This window comes from Hyperoodon ampullatus, assembly GCF_949752795.1.
Source record: "Hyperoodon ampullatus genome assembly, chromosome: 3".
Lineage (NCBI taxonomy): Eukaryota > Metazoa > Chordata > Mammalia > Artiodactyla > Ziphiidae > Hyperoodon > Hyperoodon ampullatus.
The window spans coordinates 38,016,004-38,034,473 of NC_136916.1; the positions used below are offsets into that span (position 1 = coordinate 38,016,004).

General features: G+C 40.7%; 2 protein-coding genes across 2 annotated transcripts in view; one reads left to right on the forward strand and one right to left on the reverse strand.

Annotated features, from left to right (window-relative positions):
- The window catches only part of TICRR (TOPBP1 interacting checkpoint and replication regulator), a gene marked incomplete at both ends in the record, with an annotated part of 46,808 nt that extends 29,702 nt beyond the window's left edge, over window positions 1–17,106 (reverse strand). The window contains 6 exons of the mRNA XM_079701241.1: window positions 599–738; window positions 4,597–4,726; window positions 5,682–5,916; window positions 7,231–7,469; window positions 8,511–8,790; window positions 16,444–17,106. Coding sequence (XP_079557367.1) covers window positions 599–738; window positions 4,597–4,726; window positions 5,682–5,916; window positions 7,231–7,469; window positions 8,511–8,790; window positions 16,444–17,106 — 1,687 coding nt within the window. The remainder of the gene's footprint in view (window positions 1–598; window positions 739–4,596; window positions 4,727–5,681; window positions 5,917–7,230; window positions 7,470–8,510; window positions 8,791–16,443) is intronic.
- On the forward strand, window positions 10,280–11,055 carry LOC307050955 (acyl-protein thioesterase 1-like; the record flags this gene model as incomplete). The annotated part of the gene is given in 2 exon segments (XM_079701242.1): window positions 10,280–10,783; window positions 10,787–11,055. Coding segments are annotated over 2 exon segments (690 nt in total). The 3' UTR covers window positions 10,973–11,055.
- Window positions 17,107–18,470: the final 1,364 nt, after the last annotated feature.

An 18,470-nucleotide genomic window follows, 5' to 3' on the forward strand; every position in this document is an offset into this window, starting at 1 on the left:
AATATCTCAAGGTGATTTTTACAACTAATGCCAAAGAGACAACAGACAAATGCCGAACTGACTCATTTTGGTGTTACCCAGTAGTCACAGAGTTGTGATGAAACTCTTTTGAAAGGCAATTAAGCAGTCTGCATCCAGAGCTCCCTTTTCCATGAATAACTTGTTCATGGAAACTTATACTAAGGAAATCACTCAAAGGTAAACCATATGCATGATGTACACTACAGTATTATTTATAATGGTAAAAACTGAAAACAATCTACATGTTCAACAACATAAGAAATTTGCAAATTTTGTTAAGCAATGAGATAACTAAAAAAGCAAAGTAGCAGATAAACAAGTAATTATAAGCAGCACACAAAGTTGTATTTAAATTTCTGTTATAACTAAAAACAAAAATGGTTTAATTCATTAAGAAGGTAGGATTGTGGGAGATTCTTAAAATCACTATTGTACTAATATAATTACTTTCAAATATGAAATATAAGAACTTGTCCTTTATTCAGTTACCATTTCAACTTCATTTTAAGGAATATCAATCTTTTAAAACACACAGTGTCAAAAAAGACTGTAAGAAACAGCCTTTCTATGTGCTTACGCTTCTTTTTGCTGTCTTCCTGATTGGACACAGTATATTCTTCACGAGACTTTCTCTGGTAGAGCTCAGAGAGGCAACGTGTCAATTCACTTTCAGTTTTGGAAGGCTCTTCCTTATTAGATGAGGCAGCCTGTAGTAACCTGTTAATAAGTCAAAATGTCTAGTACAAAGTTGAAATTCTGATTTTCCAAAATGCTTTAAAAACAAAGCAACAACAGTATTCATTATCCTTTTAAAAGCTAATCAAAAGATGTCTCCACAAGATGCCTTCACAAGTATTTTCTCTCAGGAGGGAAAATGTCCCTCTTCTCATTTATGATTTGTATAAATTCAGGGGCAGAAGCTACCTGTTCACAAAACCATTAATGTATTAATACATACAGTATTGACTTTTATTAATAAGATTCTTCATGTCCTAGGGTACATGTCTCATTATGGCAACTATTTCACTCACTTCTGGGCTTCCATAATTTTTACCCAGTTTCCATACATAAAAGTCAAGATGATGTAATACAGTGTAGTGAGTATCAGAATAACTTTTGAGTAATTGTTTCACACTCTAGTAAACTAATTTGGGATTGATGAGCAGGGAAAGAAATAGGGCAGGGGAGATGATTAGTTATTAACTGCTTTCCCTCCTACAGCTAAATACCAGTCACTAAGGAAATAATGAAAATAGCACAACTTTCAAAATGTATTATTTCTGGGGCTTCCCTGGTGGCGCAGTGGTTGAGAGTCCGCCTGCCGATGCAGGGGACACGGGTTCGTGCCCCGGTCCGGGAGGATCCCACGTGCCACGGAGCGGCTGGGCCCGTGAGCCATGGCCGCTGAGCCTGCGCGTCCGGAGCCTATGCTCCGCAACGGGAGCGGCCACAACAGTGAGAGGCCCGCCTACCGCAAAAAAACAAAAAACAAAACAAAACAAAAAACCCAAAATGTATTATTTCTATTTCATTATCTTCCATTATCTGATATCATCTGACTTAAAAGTAGCAGAAAGTTATGGTGCCATTAGTTGAATTACTTCATACAAGTAGCAGGTCTGAAGCAGCCTAATTCTCCTAAGTGTGCTAGTATGTCCTTGAGCAGTGAGGAGGGTTGCTTTCTCCCCCTGTTAATTTACTGTAACTGCTTCAGATTTTTTTTAAGTAAAATTAAGCATCATGGACACAGAGAAAGCCTCACCCAATTTCTTCCCATCCCTTCCTCCCAGAGGTATTCCTAGATTCGTGTGTACCTTATTTACAGAGACATACATATGTAACAAAACGAACAAACTGCTGTTTCATATGTTGTAAATCTTATGAAAATGGTAACATACAACACCATCCTTTGGCAATTTTGTTTGCACTCAACATATTTTTCACGTGTTGCTCTGGTTTATCCAGTTTTACTAATCTATGTATAATATTCTATTGTAAAACTATACTGTAATTTATTTATCCATTTCCCTGCTGAGAGTCTGCTAGTCCTTTCCACTGGAAATGAACATTCTAGCACAGCTCTCCTTGTGTTTGTGCAAAAATTTCTTCAGTGCAGACACCTAGAAGTAGAATTGCTGAGTGTCAGAGTATGTGAAGTTTCTGCTTTACTAGGAATATTGTTCTCTAAAATGGTTGTAACCTCTTTACACTTCTACCATCTAAAATGTGCTCATTTCCCACATGCTAATTTTTGACAACCTAATAGGTGTAAAATAGAATCTGGTGGGTTTTTCCATGTTGTGGTTTTAATTTCCACTTGCCTACGCTGGGTATCTTTCCAAATTACTGCTCTGTTGGATTTCCTCATATGAATTGCTTGTTCACAATTTTTTTAAAAATTTATTTATTTTTGGCTATGTTGGGTCTTTGTTGCTGCACGCGGGCTTCCTCTAGTTGCGGCAAGCGGGGGCTACTCTTCGTTGCGGTGCGCAGTCTTCTCATTGCAGTGGCTTCTCTTGTTGCAGAGCATGGGCTCTAGGCGCACAGGCTTCAGTAGTTGTGGCTCATGGGCTCTAGAGCACAGGCTCAGCAGTTATGGCACATGGGCTTAGGTGCTCCGCGGCATGTGGAATCTTCCTGGACTAGGGATCGAACCCATGTCCCCTGCATTGGCAGGTGGATTCTTAACCACTGTGCCACCAGGGATACCCCGCTTGTTCACATTCTTTGCCCGATTTTCTATTGGATTTCTTATTTTTAGGAGATCTGTACTAACTTGGATACTAATCCTTTGCTGGTTATATGGATTACAGCTACCCAAGTCTATGACTAGTCTTCATCATATAAACATTTTAAAATTCATTATAGTCATATATGTTCCATCATGGTTTGAATTTTTTAGGTCTTATTTGAGAAATCCACCCTTAGCCTAATCTTCTTCTCTAGTGTTTCTCCTTCTTACAATTTTAAAGTTTTTACTTTTCACGTTTGGTTTTTTCAGTTTATTTGGAATTTATCATTATGTCTGCTGTGAAGTAGAAATCTAATTTTTTATCTTTTTCTTCTGGATAGCCAATCAACACCACCATTTACTGAATAGTCTATTCTTTCCCTGCTGCTTCTACTCCACTGGTCTATCTGTTGATCCTTGCACCGATACCACACTATGTTATTTACTACAGCCTTATGGTAAATTTTTCTATCTCATATGGGAAGGTGCACCTGTTATGCTCTTAGCCTTTTTGAGCTGTACCATGTCCATGAATCAGAAGACTCATTATTATAAGATGTCAATTCTTCCCAAATGGACCTATAAGCTCAATACACACTCAATCAAAAATCCTAGCAGGCTTTTTTTGGGTGTGTGGAAACAGGCTGATTCTAAAATTTACATGGAAATGCAAAGTGTCTAAAATAGCCAAAGCAATTCTGAGAAAAAAAAAAACAAAGTTGAGAGGACACAGACTACCTGATTTCACTACTCAAGATAATGTGGTATTAACATAATTTCTGGACTAGACTCTTTCCAGAAATAGACCACATTGGTGGTCAACTGATTTTGACAAAGGTGCCACAGTGATTGAGAAAAAGATTGTCTTAACAAATGGAGTTGGAACAACTGGGTATCTTTATGGGAAAAATAAACCTCAAATTTACTTCTTAATATTTTGAATTCCTGCCATATCTTTTACATTTCCAATATTATTTATGACTGCTCATACAAGTAGCTCAATCTTGCTATAGATTATTTTATTTGGCTTCTCAAAGAATCATCTTTTTTTTCTTGATTTCTATTTGATTTATTACTTTTATTATTGCCTTCTTTTTTAAATTTTTGGGTTTACTCTCTTGTATTAAGTGTGTCCGTCTCAGCTAATTGGTTTTTATTTTTTCTCTTCAAAAGATACTTTAAATTTCCCTTTAAGTATAAATTTAGCTGCATTATTCAAGTTTGCTATTTTCCTTTTTTATTGAGATTTAATACTAAATATTTTCTGACATCTATGAGTGTATTTTGTTTTTGTAATTAACTTTTTCTAAATTTTTAGTTCTGATAAAATACACAACATAAATTTATCATCTTAATCACTCTTAAGTACAGAGTTCAGTGGTATTAAGTATATTCATAATACCATCATGTCCATTCATCTCCAGAATTCACCTTGTAAAACTGAAACTCTAGGGGCTTCCCTGGTGACACAGTGGTTGAGAGTCCGCCTGCCAATGCAGGGGACACGGGTTCGTGCCCTGGTCCGGGAAGATCCCACATGCCGCGGAGCGGCTAGGCCCGTGAGCCACGGCCACTGAGCCTGCACGTCTGGAGCCTGTGCTCCGCAACGGGAGAGGCCACAACAGTGAGAGGCCCGCGTACTGCAAAAAAAAAAAAAAAAAAACAAAAAAAACCCTGAAACTCTATACCCATTAAACAATATTCTCCATTTGTAATTAGTTTTTAATATTATTGGACTATACTCAGAAAAGGTGGTCTGTTAAAAACAACAACAACAAACTCACATGCAAATAACTGAGAGCTGACTTCAATAATCAATACCCAGAGAAAAAAATAAGTTTTACCAAAATGACTCCATCAAATTTGAACTGGCACCACTAAAGTTAGAGCAAGGAAACCACTTCTCCACAACAGAGGAATTCCAGGGAGCTGTGCGGCCAAGCTCCTGCTGGGCCCATTCTGGAGTAGGCGGAGCTACAGAAACAAAGGAGCAGAGATGGAAGAGGAAAAGAGGCATTAGAAGCAAAGCAGAGAATTCCAAGCACTTGCTCCTCCCTTGGACTGATTGCATTCTTCCAAAGACATAAAAAGCAGCATCATTAACAAATGTTCCTTCAGCTGCACCCCCAATCCCAACAGGCCTATGTTGTCTATGAAAAATGTGCAAACATGGGCTTCCTGAATGTTCCTCAAACACACCAGACACACAAATCTTGGAACTTACTGTTGCTTCTACAATGTTCTCTCCCTATCACTTCCTTCAAAGCCTTTGCTCAGATATCACTTTTTTAACAAGGCCTGTTTAAAATAACAACCCTCCTATCGTTTAACACTCCCCATTCCTTTTTCTCCGCTTTATAACTATAGCACTTAACTCTTTCAAACATACTATATAATTTCCTTGTTTAATTTATTGCCTTGTCTCCCCTGACTAGATAAGTTTCTTAAGAACAGAGACCTTTGTCTATTTTGTTCTCTGATGTACTCCCAGCCCCTGGAACAGAGCCTGACATACAGCAGGCACTCAACAAATCTATTGAGTAAATATGAATGGAAGAAATATCAAATTGATTATATTTATATCTATCTAGCATAAATAAGGTTTGTATCATATCAGTAACAGTGCAACAAAGTGGAAGGAAGACAGAATCATAACAGTTTTACATGTAGTCTTTATTAAACATATTAAAAACCAGGTTTCCTCTTATACCTTCAATTTCAAACTGGTTTCACAGAGCCTTTGGCCTCCTCAGAAGTGCCTCAGGATTTCTATAATGATTTAAACTGCCAGAAATATTGTAGCCTACTTTTATCTATTTTATAACAGATATTGGGCTCTACTAAGAGCACATTGAAAAAAAGTTATGTTGCTAGAAAAGATGGTATACCACTAACCTAGAGTATGGTAGTTATTGCTTCAGAAGCTTACCTGAGGTAGCAGGATCTTCAGGTGAATTGTGAATCTGATTCAATACACCATCCACAACCTCAGAAAAAAGGGAAGCTGAAGCCTGGGGGCTCTCTGCCACAACCGTTTGGAGAAAATGTCTTTGAAATTCAGTCTCCTTGGTGTGGAACACAGTGAGAATTGTAGCACTGGCAGAGAAGGGGGAAATAACTCCAGTGATGGGGGGCCAGCCTTCACCAGGGTCCACACTGGTAACCTACATAAGAAGATCTAATTAGTTGGGAATATTGTTGACATATGTCTAAAAAGGCATGTAGTTTAGTAAAAGACAGAATGATCGTTTCATCCAATGATTAATATAAAAGAGAAAACTGGAAAAGACAGACTTCTTGGATATTAGTGCTAGAACTGAACTTACTGATCATCTAATCCTAATTCCTCAATTTACAGATAAGAAAAACCTAAGGTTATTAGGAATATTTACTAAGCACTTATTATGTGCTTATTATAACTCACTGGATTTCCATAACCACTCTGAAGTAAAAATGATTATTATCGGAACTTCCCTGGTGGTCCAGTGGTTAAGACTCTGTGCTTCCACTGCAGGGGGCATGGGTTCGATCCCTGGTTGGGGAACTAAGATCCTGCATGCCATGAGGCACAGCAAAAAAAAAAAAAGATTATCCCCATTTTATAGAGGAGGAATTAAGGTTGAGGAATAAGCAAACTGTTTGTCACCCAGTTAATAAGAGGCAGAAGCCAAGAGTGTATGAATTTGAAACCCATGCTCTTAACCAGGAATCAATTCTACCACTTAAGGGGACTTATTCAGATCACATGGTGGGCAGCAGAGCTGAGATCTAATCCAGGTCACCTGACGCCCTGACTCCAGTGCTCTGTCAGAACACATAACTCTTAGAACAACATCTGTCCAAATGACTACTCAGTTTTTCTCTGGAATGTTTTACAGTGGAATCCAGAAGATAAAAGCTTTCTGAGCTTACAAAAGCAAAAGACAAAGTAAGGTAAAGAATTACTGGTAGTTAAAAAATTAGCATCACCTTTATATCAAATCTGGGTATGTATGTATTCCTTTTCAGAAGACATTACTAAATTTATATCAAATCTGGGTATGTATGTATTCCTTTTCAGAAGACATTACTAAATTTGTATAACTACTGGACACTAGTATATCTAATTTTACAACGTAGGGTTTTTTTAAAAAATGAAATATATTTATTACGTAAAAGTAATAAATACATAATGCAACATTTAAAAAATGAGAAACCACCCATCACTTCACTGCCCTAATATAATCATTCCATTTGGCCCACTGCCTCTTCCCTATGTGAATATAATTTGGTTTAATTGGATTCAAGGTACATGCAATTTTTATAAGCTGTTTGGTCATTAATGAGCATTGTCACGATGCTATAATACTTGCAAAAATATCATCTGTTTCACTGAGACTGTATTATGTAGGCACTCCTTGGCTTTTCATAAATGCACTTATTTCACTTTACCAGTGTGTTATTAGACCAGAATAACTTGCCACGTGGAAGATACCTACCAGATGTAACTCTTCAGCAGTCAGCCTGTTTACCAGCTGCTGAAATAACATCCTTTGGGTTGATTTGTTACCCTCTGGACTTTGTAGCATCCAGCTATCAGTGCCCAAAGTGCAGCTTGTTGGGAGGGACCACTGGGTCACTGTGCCTTTTAGAAAAATTCTGACTGGTTTCTGAAAATGTCTCTGATGCATGGCCAAGGGTTCTAGAGTAACTGTCCATGTTTCTTGAATCTCTTTGCCTGTTAGAAATAAAGAATATTGAAATTCTAATATAAGAAGTAGCTCCTAATAAGAGATTTAATAGTAAGAAAAAAAAATTAGATTGCCAGCCGAGGTACTAGTATTGTCACTTAGTTCACACTTCAACCCTCATTCTACTGCTATCATAGTAAGTTCATTCAGTTCTATAGGAAAAGCTGTATATGACTGGAATTACAATGGTGTGACTTGATTTCAGAACTTCTCAATAATTATGACTTAGAAATAAGTATTCAAGCAATACACACACACACAAAACCCACTGCTTCTTAAATCCATAAAATATCTTACGAGTTTAAATTCTAAAGACCATGTAAGACAAAACTGCTTTCCATGAAGAGAGGTGAGGTTCCCTTAACATCTTTCTTTCACTACCAAGCAGTGTTTCCCCGGCTTTAGTAAAATCCTGGCTGAAAGTTTCAAAACTACTCTTGAAACTTCCTTAAATTGTCCATAGTGTATAATATAGTTTTATGTACATATCTGTATATGGTATTATTTATGTGACTACATAATGATTCAGAAATTAGATTCACTATATAGCAAATCATATGATAAAGCAAATTTATGAAGATTCCAACATGTTGGCTCTTCCTGGTACCAGGCACCATTTTCTGCTTCAATTGACTAATTTGTTATTTCTTCTCTGAGTCAATCACTGATTTTCTATGATCTTCAATTTATCAATCTCTTTTATGAAGCAGTGAAACCTTACTACCCATTTGCTTGGGCACCTGAACAATATTATCCTTCTTTGCAAAAAGTTGGGAAACTCTTTAAAAACATTCACTTGTCCTTTTTACATGGGCTTACAGTTGTACCAAACTTCAGTCCTTTCCTGTGGTATCTCTGATTTTGCTTAGATATCTTTCAATGACAAGCGTTAATGGAGTGCCTAGGCTGCTGGAAATTCTAAATTCTAAAGAATTCATGGGCCTGCCTTGCAGAAATGAATGAAACCCAGACCAACCACCCCATCACCACTCCTCCCCCGCCCCCGGCCCCAAGTATTAGTTGCTTACCTTCAACAGGGAAAAATAATGTTCCTTCCACCCGTGGAAATGAGGCTTCATAGTCAGGAAAATTATAGAGCAAACAGTTTAAAGTGGAATCAGTTGGCAGAGTTGAAATCCATGAAGAGAGGTGAGGTTCCCTTGACAGCTTTCTTTCACTACCAAGCAGTGTTTCCCCAGCTTTAGTAAAATCCTGGCTGAAAGTTTCAAATGGCAAGACAGTGCCTCCTACATGGTGGAGCAGTTCACATACTGTCCAGTACCCAAGGTGGTCCGGAGATTCCCACAACTAAAATAAAAATTACAAAGAATCTTGGGTTATTGTAAGTTAGGCATTCATAAAGCTAAGGGAAATCAGGAGAAAGTAAAGTTGATATGTACATTAAAGGATCAAATTACACAATTAATGTATTTGTTGAACCAAACACAAATAATGGCCAGCATCCCATTACTTGCATAACTGCTATATAATATGCCTTCAAGAAAGCACCTATTTAGAGAAAATAGCACTTCAATTCTATCTTCTGTCAAGGAACAGAAGTGATGCAACTCACGAGGGATAAATCAAAAAACGTTAGAAGGAATGCAAAGTCATTACACATTAATAAAAAAAATCATGTCCTCCACAACACAACAGCGGCCAAGTGTCACAGGAGAGAGGCAGGAGCACCTCCCTTAGAGGGTGATCACCACAGACTCACCCACCCTGCCTGCACCCAGGGGTCTGTGTGGAGACCAAACAGGTCTTCTCAGTTCTATCTTCAGTGAAAATCACTAAAGTCTGGACTCTTACTGCAGCTTACAGTCTGTGCTCTGCCTCCAATCTTTCCTTTGTTTTAAGAAGTATTCTTCGAAACTACGTATCCGATCATGCTACTTCTGTAAAAACTCTGAAGGGCTTCCCACTGCCCTACAGTATAGCCATAAAGCCCTTTACAACCCAGCTCTAAACAATATTTCCAAACACATTAATCTTCCCTCACCCATCCCTACCTTCCAGGCACACTGAACCATTTGCTGTTTCCTGAACATGCCACATTTTACAATGCTTCCATGTTTTTGCTGGTTCTGTTTGCGGTGTATTCCCCTTCCATCTTCACCAACTGGATGCTTATTATACTTCATTATCTAGCTCAAACCCTGCTGTCTCTGTAAAAGCCATTCCTCACTCCTTCACACATAGCTGATTCTTCATCCAACCTTCTTTCAGCTAACTTTTATTGAGCAACATTTATGTGCCATTGAGATAGGCTGGGACATGGGACCCTTTACTGGAGTGCTTACACCTGGACAAACGAATACAAAGAAACTATAAGGGACTAAAAATAATTGCATGCAGTCAGGGCAATTATGAACAATAGGATACAAAAAGGCCACAAATCAACTGCCATTTCTGAGGCTCTGAGAGCAAAAGCAGAGTGCTGAGCATGATCCCTGCACACAGCACCAAGGGGGTACACAGACCACCTAAGCTGCACCTCCTGCCCAGTCCACCAAACTGCTCCTACTACACCCCCATTTAAGGAACCAGGCCCCCGCCCCTCTCTGGGGAGTAGGGAGGGCCCGTTTCTTGTTCTTGCCCCCTTGTGCAGCACGAGTCCCAGTAAAGCCTTGCCTGAATTTCTCATCTGGCCTCATATCAATTTCTATTGATTAGAGTCCAAGGGCCTGAGCGCGCGCCCGTGGGTGGGCCGGACTCGGCGCTCGCACCCCCTTGGACTGCGGCCCGGCGCCCGCTCCGCCTTCCGCTTCCGACGCGCGGTCGGTGGAGCCGTTGTATGTGCGGCAATAACATGTCGGCCCCGCTGCCCGCCATCGTGCCCGCCGTCCGGAAGGCCACCGCCATGGTGATTTTCCTTCATGGATTGGGAGACACAGGGCATGGGTGGGCAGAAGCCTTTGCAGGTATCAGAAGCCCCCACATCAAATACATCTGCCCGCATGCACCGGTTATGCCTGTAACATTAAATATGAACATGGCCATGCCTTCTTGGTTTGACATTATTGGTCTTTCACCAGATTCACAGGAAGATGAAACTGGAATTAAACAGGCAGCAGAAACAGTAAAAGCTTTGCTAGACCAAGAGGTGAAGAATGGCATTCCTTCTAACAGAATTATTTTGGGAGGATTTTCTCAGGGAGGAGCTTTCTCTCTGTACACAGCACTGACCACACAGCAGAAGCTGGCCGGCGTCGCCGCTCTCAGCTGCTGGCTGTCCCTGCGGGCTTCCTTTCCACAGGGTCCTATCAGTGGCGTGAATAGAGACATTTCTATTCTTCAGTGACATGGAGATTTGGATCCTTTAGTTCCCCTAATGTTTGGTTCTCTTACTGCTGAAAGGCTAAAGACATTGGTAAATCCAACCAATGTAACCTTCAAAACCTATGGAGGCATGATGCACAGTTCATGTCAACAGGAAATGATGGATGTCAAGCAGTTCATCGATAAACTCCTACCTCCCATGGATTGACGTCACTGAGAGGCCGTGTGGAGAAGCGCACACCAGCAGCGTCGTCGTAGAGTATAAAGTTTTTTCTGCGCCCGATCTTGAAACCTCTGTTTGCAGTGTTAAAATGTTTTGCAAAGGGCCTCCCTGATGGCGCAGTGGTTGAGAGTCCACCTGCCGATGCAGGGGATACGGGTTCGTGCCCCGGTCTGGGAGGATCCCACATGCCGCGGAGCGGCTGGGCCCGTGAGCCATGGCTGCTGAGCCTGCGCATCCGGAGCCTGTGCTCCACAACGGGAGAGGCCACAACAGTGAGAGGCCCGCGTACCACAAAAAAAAAAAAAAAAAAAAAAATGTTTTGCAAATACACACCAATGACACAGACTAAATAAATCTCCTCATGGGAAATTTATGATCTTTTAAGTTTCTATGTATGTATTTATATAACATGATCCAGAATATATTAGTATTAAAATAGGTGAAGCAGCTAGCTTCTTTCTCTCCTATGTAATTCAGCAAAATAGTAAAATACTGTAACCAGATATTTTTATTACATCACTTGAAAATCATTAGTATGCTTAATGAAAACTTGTTCAGGTATAAATGAGCAGTTAAAACATAAAAAGTCTATGTGTGCTGTGACTTAAGACTCTGGACTTATTCCCAAAGTACTTAGTCACCATGCAGTATCTGTATTTTTATATATGTGTTCATATGTACTTAATGATTATAATGCGTAATAAGAATGAGGTGTTATTACATTATCCCTCATAATAGGGATAAGGCTTCTAAGTGTCAATAAAAGGAAACATTGCCGTCTTCAATTAACGGCCCTTTTATTTTGGGGACCAGGTTTTTCTTTCCTGAATGTAATTTCTATTTAATACTCTTTTTTCCTCTCTAGAAAAGAAATGTGTTCTTTCTTCTTTTTTATCCTTCATAACAGACCAAATATTGCCTACTTGCCATGGACATCTGCTGTCAATACGTGGTGTAATTTGACATTCTGAATCACAGACATGACGGCACTGAAAGTGTATTTATACTTGTAGAAAGAAGCCAGACATCCCTTGAAAGTTTCTACACTACTTCTGAAACTGTACCTTTGTCTGCAGTTTAGGCCTGCAGAGTTACTCGAATCTTCAGTCCAGGTAACGAGAATAATTCTGTGGTTGTATTTTTCTGTAATTAACTGAAAGAATAATTAGGTCATATTCTAGTATGTTCTGAAATATTTACGACCGATCTTACAAACTGTAATTTCTAAGATGATTTGTTCTAAGATGATTCTCCTCACAGCATAGAGTTTTAGTTTACTTATTTTGCACATATGTTTGAAACCGATTGCTGTAGGAAATGAACAATCCATTTGAAATATTTGCTTTACTTTTATCTGCCAGTGGACTTATTTGAAATTTTCACTGCAGTCAGAGAGGATCTTTTTAAGTTAGTTTCTGTGCAAACATAAAAGTAGCAATTATTTGATTTTAAATAGATTTTTCAGATTATTGGTTAACATTATTTGAAAACAAGTTTATGGGTAATAAAAGTTAGTCAGAATTCAATACATATGGTGTAGTTACCACCCAGTTTAATATGTAGCAAAAATATACGCCTGATGTTTCTAAGCTGTTGTTAATTTTTCTGCTGTATTCCAACTGACTAGAACACCGTTAGGAACGCATCTTTATAAATGGGTGCTACTTGATGATGGAAATGATTTCGTATGGACAGTGTAGGATGTTAATAATGAAGCCATACGTTTATGTCTGGATTTACAGTTTTTAAACAATCATTTACTAAGTCATTTTGCTTTTATCTTGAAGAATATAAACTGTTGTTTCACGTACACAAATCAGCAAGATCTAATTTATGGCAAGAAATATTCCATTGAAATGTGCTGTAACATGGGAAAATGTAAATCTTTTTCACGGTTTCTATCAATGTGAAATAAAATGTAATTCTGAAAACAACAACAACAAAATAAATAAATAAATAAAGAGTCCAAGGACCCAGGATGATAATACCATGAACTAGCAAGACATAGTCCCTGTCTTCTATGATCTTAAAGTCAAGGGTGGGGTGAGTAAAAAAGCAATAACATGAAATATTTAGCTCAGAATCACAATATACCACGACAATATGCAGGTACTATGGGAACATAAAGGCGCACCTACCCTAGAATACGTTGATCATGCTGCTTTGCCTACTCCACAGGTGAGCTGACAACTGTGAACCACAAATTGCTATGTGAATGTGAAAAATTAGAACTAGAAGGGTCTTCTAGGTCCTCTCCAAACTTTCCATTATATTGAAGTTCAAAGGGTGCCCAAGTCCACAGCAAGGCAATGATAGTCCAGTCTAAGAACCCATGACTCTCTTGGATAGTGCTTCTAAAATGAGGATCGTGATCCTGATGAACTTGGATGGACCCTATGATGAATCAACTGAATGGTTTAAGATCAGTGTTAAAGAAAAAAACCAGGAAAGAAAGTATCAGAGCACAACAGAAACTATCACATGTAGTGAAGATAAGCAATGTACTGCCAAACTTTTGTTTTGGTTATGCCTATCAGTTTGGAAAATGCTGTGATAGATTCATCAATTAGTATTTGATGTTACCACCCATATATCCACACCTGTGCTCACTGCTAAGGGGGAGAATGGTAAACCAGTTCAGGTATCATAGATCCTGATTAGGATTTTCTGCCAAAGGGAAACAAAAAATTTGTTGAAATTATTTCAGTCAGAGGACCAGCCAGGAAAAAAAAATTGCTTGGCAAATGAAAAGTAAAACTTTAAAAGGAGCTGAAAAGGACATTAGCTTTGATTAAAAATATATGAACATGATAAAAAAAAACCCACGAGTATATAGATTATGGCTACATTTTTCATTTTTATGTACATTATGGGCTAAGTAACAGACAAGTCCTAGTGGTAGTTTCAACTTTAGGGATTTATAAATGTCCACAAGACTATAAGCTCCAAGACAGCAGGGACCACATCTGTCTGGCTCACTAATGGTGCGCCCAGTACTCAGCATACCTCGCAGTTTGTTCAACAACAGATATGTGTTGAGTAAATCAGAGGCATAAAGTGGAAAATGTGAGAGAGGTTTCTTATGCTCCCTTCTATCCTCTATCTTTGCAAGAGTTCTGTGTGCTTGGATTCCCTCCTCCCTGAGTCTGTTTCTCCCAGTTTTACTTCCCAGACTGTAAGCTCCACATGGCAGACCCTGGAATTTCTCTTCTCTTCTCTCTACCCTCATAGTGAGAGCTCCCCAAGGACAGAACCTAAGTCTGTCTCCCTTTTGCCTCCACAGTGCGGCTAGGCAGAGGCTTTTGAACAGGAAAAGACAGATCTACACCAGAAAAAAAATTCCAGAAAAGCTTAAGATTATCTGATGGGCTTTTTCTTATGGGAAACAACATAACAGATGTAAGAAGCCTCAGAGAAGACCCATCTCCACAGATGATGGGATGTGCGAACTGGAAGAATCTTTAAAAAGATCCTGTCAACCTACTTATTTTAATGCCATTCAGAAAAGAGAAAAAGAATCTCCAAGCCCAATCTGCTAAGACTTATTTCTAGCCAGTATTTGATAAAATACAATTCCAGGGCTTCCCTGGTGGCGCAGTGGTTGGGAGTCCGCCTGCCGATGCAGGGGACGCGGGTTCGTGTCCCGGTCCCGGAGGATCCCGCATGCCGCGGAGCGGCTGGGCCCGTGAGCCGTGGCCGCTGAGCCTGCGCGTCCGGAGCCTGTGCTCCGCAACGGGAGGGGCCGCAACAGTGAGGGGCCCGCGTACAGCAAAAAAAAAAAAAAAAAAAAAAAAAAAAAAATACAATTCCAGCATAAAGTCTTCGATGTGATTTAATATCAACTATCCCAAATCTAGCCCTTATGTGTTGTGTATTGTGTCCAACACTTGATTTGCTGCCTTAAACAAACTAAGTTTTAGGATTCCATTTTCTCCGTCAATGTTTACCATTCCCTTAAACACTTTTGCCTTTTCCTTTTCTTTTGACCAGCCACTGCTGCCTTACGTTTCATTTGCTAAGTCTTCCTTGGGCTTTGCATGTGAAAGCAATTTGGAAATTTTAACCCACTATATCATTACTTGCGTTAAGTATCTGCTCATTTCCCATTTGCAACCTTGCAATTTAACCCACCCCTACTTTAGTGACATATGTTTCCAACAGATGCAATCACATCTTTCACCTGGTTAAGCCACTTTCCCAACAGTTAGAACAAAATCCGAATTTATTACCTTGGCCCTACAGATATGCCTCTGCTACCTTCTAACTTCCTCTCCTACTGTGCTTACCCTTGCCTACTAAGGTTTCAGCATTCCTTGCCTTTTTGTTTCTGAAACAAACTAGGCTCAATTCCAGCTCAGATCTTTACACTGGCTCTTCTCTTTGCCTGGACTGTTCTTGCCCAACCTTCGCTATCCTCTTCCTTCACCATTCAGTTCTCTGTTCAAAAAGGCCTTCCCTGACTACGACCCTATTTACAACTGTCTCCTGCTTCTACTTCCTCTGCCCCACCGTCAGCCCCTTACTCAGCTTTATTTTCTTGAGAACATTATTTGAAATCCTATCACTTGTTTATCTGTTTAATCTGTTAAACATACCTGTCTAATATATCTTCCCCCAGAAGGTAAACTCTACTTTGCTGACCACCGCACCCCCAGCAGCTAAAACAATGTAGTCGGTACCCAATGTAGCGGCTCCTCAAATCAAGTTATTTATTGACAAAGTGAAGTGACAGGAAGAAAATGATGGAGGTAGAAATTTATACTTATCACTGGAGCGGGGGCTCCACTGCCTCAACGAAAATTCAAATTAGCCATTTAGGACTGTAAGTACATAAGAATTTGTTCATTTGGTCAACAAATATTTTCTGAACACCTATAACAAGCAACGACACATCTGCAGGAGATACAGAGATGTGTGTGCCTGCCTCTGAGGTTATTTCTAGGCTAGATGGAAGGTGAGGGACTGCATGACTGGAACATATAATGGAGAAAGGGTAAGTGCCACAAAAGTGTTTGGAAATTCAGAAGTTGAGATTGAGTAGTTGCCATGTGGGCAAAGGCCCTAAAGAATGAGTGTGATTTAAACTGGCACAGAAGAGAGAGCAGTGGCGTTTCACTGCTAAGACAAAACAAGCCGTCAAGGCCCGCTGGCCAATTAAACTGTTTCAACAGCCTGGAATAAGGGTCGTGTGTAGGAAAGATTAAGTCTGGGAAGACAGATAGGGCCCAAATTGTGAGGGACCTCAAACGCATTGACTCAGTAGGTACCGAGGACCTACCTATCCCGTTGTGATGAATGTCCCTCTTTGTGACCCCAGAACTTTCCTTCTGAAGGGACACCTGTTGGTCATGTTAGTCTCATTCTGGGTCCACGGGCTGCTCTGCAGACGCTGTCAAGTTCTGGTTCATCAGCACCAGCACCACGTACTAAAATCTGAGTTCGCTGTGTAATCTTACCTTAGGCCACTCGGTGGTATCCACCCAGTACAAGGTGATTTTTCGGGTTATCATGACTTCCTGGACTCTCTTGGGCAGCAACTTGTCCATCACCTGCTTAGGAGTAGGCGGCAGGCGCTGGGCCTGGGCCTCGCACCCGGACAAGAACTGCAGCAGCTCCCTCTGCGAATGCGGACAGGGGGCTAGGAGGAAGACGGCGTTCACAAAGCCGCCGAGTGCAGACTGGGCCTCCTTGGCCTCGCCCTCCACGTCCAGCAGTCTCCTCCCGCTGCTACGCAGAATCGGCTTTGTGGGCGATGTGATCTCGGGCCGGTCCCACTGATAGTCTAGCAGCGTCTCCATAAGGGCACTGTGCGTGTGGGTGGCCCTGGGCGCCGGGCCCGGCAGGTGGGCGCCGTGGGCGCCATCCCCGAGCCTGGCCTCCAGCTCCTCCTCAAAGTCCTCCCAGGAGCGGACCCCCAGCTCGCGGAAGTCAGACACGCGGGAAGGCCGGCTCCGCGCACCCTGAGAGTCAAAGAACCTGAAGGCCCAGCGGACCCTGGCCAGGCCGAACCGGCAACTCAGGTACGTGAGGAGGCGCAGGGCGACCCGCCGGACCGGGCTCTCACCAGCGGCGCCTCCCGCTGTGTCCAGCAGCAGCATTACGTTGTGACAGCAGGCCATGTCGGCCGCGCAGCCGCCTCAGGGTTAGAGCCGGGGCCGGCGCCGCTCTGTCCTAGGCCCTGTCTTCAAAGAACCAGCGCCTTTCTCTGCTTCTCTCTGGAACCCTGGTCGAAAGCCTCCCGCGCTCTCCAAGGGCTGCTGGCATTGGCGGAGCTAACCCCCAAGGTCAGCTCCCATTGGTCGCTTGCCTTACGTAAGTTACGTGAGCAACTTTCATCCTTGGCGCTGATTGGGAGGATGATGGAGAAGAACCCTGCTTGATTGGTGGACTGAGGGACGGCGGGCGGGACGCTGTGCTCCGGGAGAAACTTAACGTTCATTGGCCTGGGCCTTCATTTTAAAATTTAAAGAGGTGGTGCTGGGCGCCTGTGGCTTTAAGTTTCTCTTTTCCGAAGGAGGACTGGGTCCGTGCGATTGTACTGAGAGAGGTTTACTAAGACCTTGAAAATAGTAGGGGAAGAGAAGTTGGGATGGTTTGAATCGACCTGGTTTAAAGCCACCCTAGACTTTCTATGGAGCGGGATCTGATGGCGAAGACTTAAATTTTCTGTAATTTAAGAAAAAAATATTAAAAATTATAAGTTCACTTCCTTTGTCCTAGTAATTTCTAAGCGTTTCTCTTGAAGAAGGTAATCGAAGATCAGGATAAAAGTTTAATTTGAGAAAAAAGGAAACAGCTTGGGAATGATTAAATAAGGTATGGTGCACCCCCAAGGGGAACATCGTGCAGCTTTTTAAAGTAATGTTTTTATATGTAATGTTAGATGGAAAAAACTGCAAAACCGCACATGCAATGAGATCCCCAAATTTTCTATCTACCTATGTGTATACTTTTAAACTGTTAAGATAATACTGTGTACTGAAAGTTGTTTTTAATTGTATCTGGGTAACGAGATGGTGATTTTTAAAAGTTTTTTTTTCTTTTAATTTTCTAAAGTTCTATATTTTTATTTTACTTTTACATTCGAGGAGGGGGGAATATTCTTAATGAAAAGGATCCTTTTGTTGCAAATAGAAGAATCCTCAATTGTAGAGAAGGTTGTGACTCTAGATGGGAGAAATCCCTATTATTGGTTCTAACAGCAGAGGAGAATTTAAACTCTCTCTAGCTAGGACTGGCCTACCTTTAAATATCCTTACAATCCTGAGATTCTCTGAACCAGTTGTTTCAAGAAAGACCACCAATGATACTTCGTAGATTGTCAGTTTATTTTATTCATGGACTTTTCCTGATCCACCGACTGTCATTTTAGAGTCACAAACATTTTTTAGTCTTAATGTGTCAGGTGCTTACTAAAACTGTACACACCTGTTGTGTTGTTCATCATTCAACAAATAGTCATTACAGGGAACAAAAGAGCTAA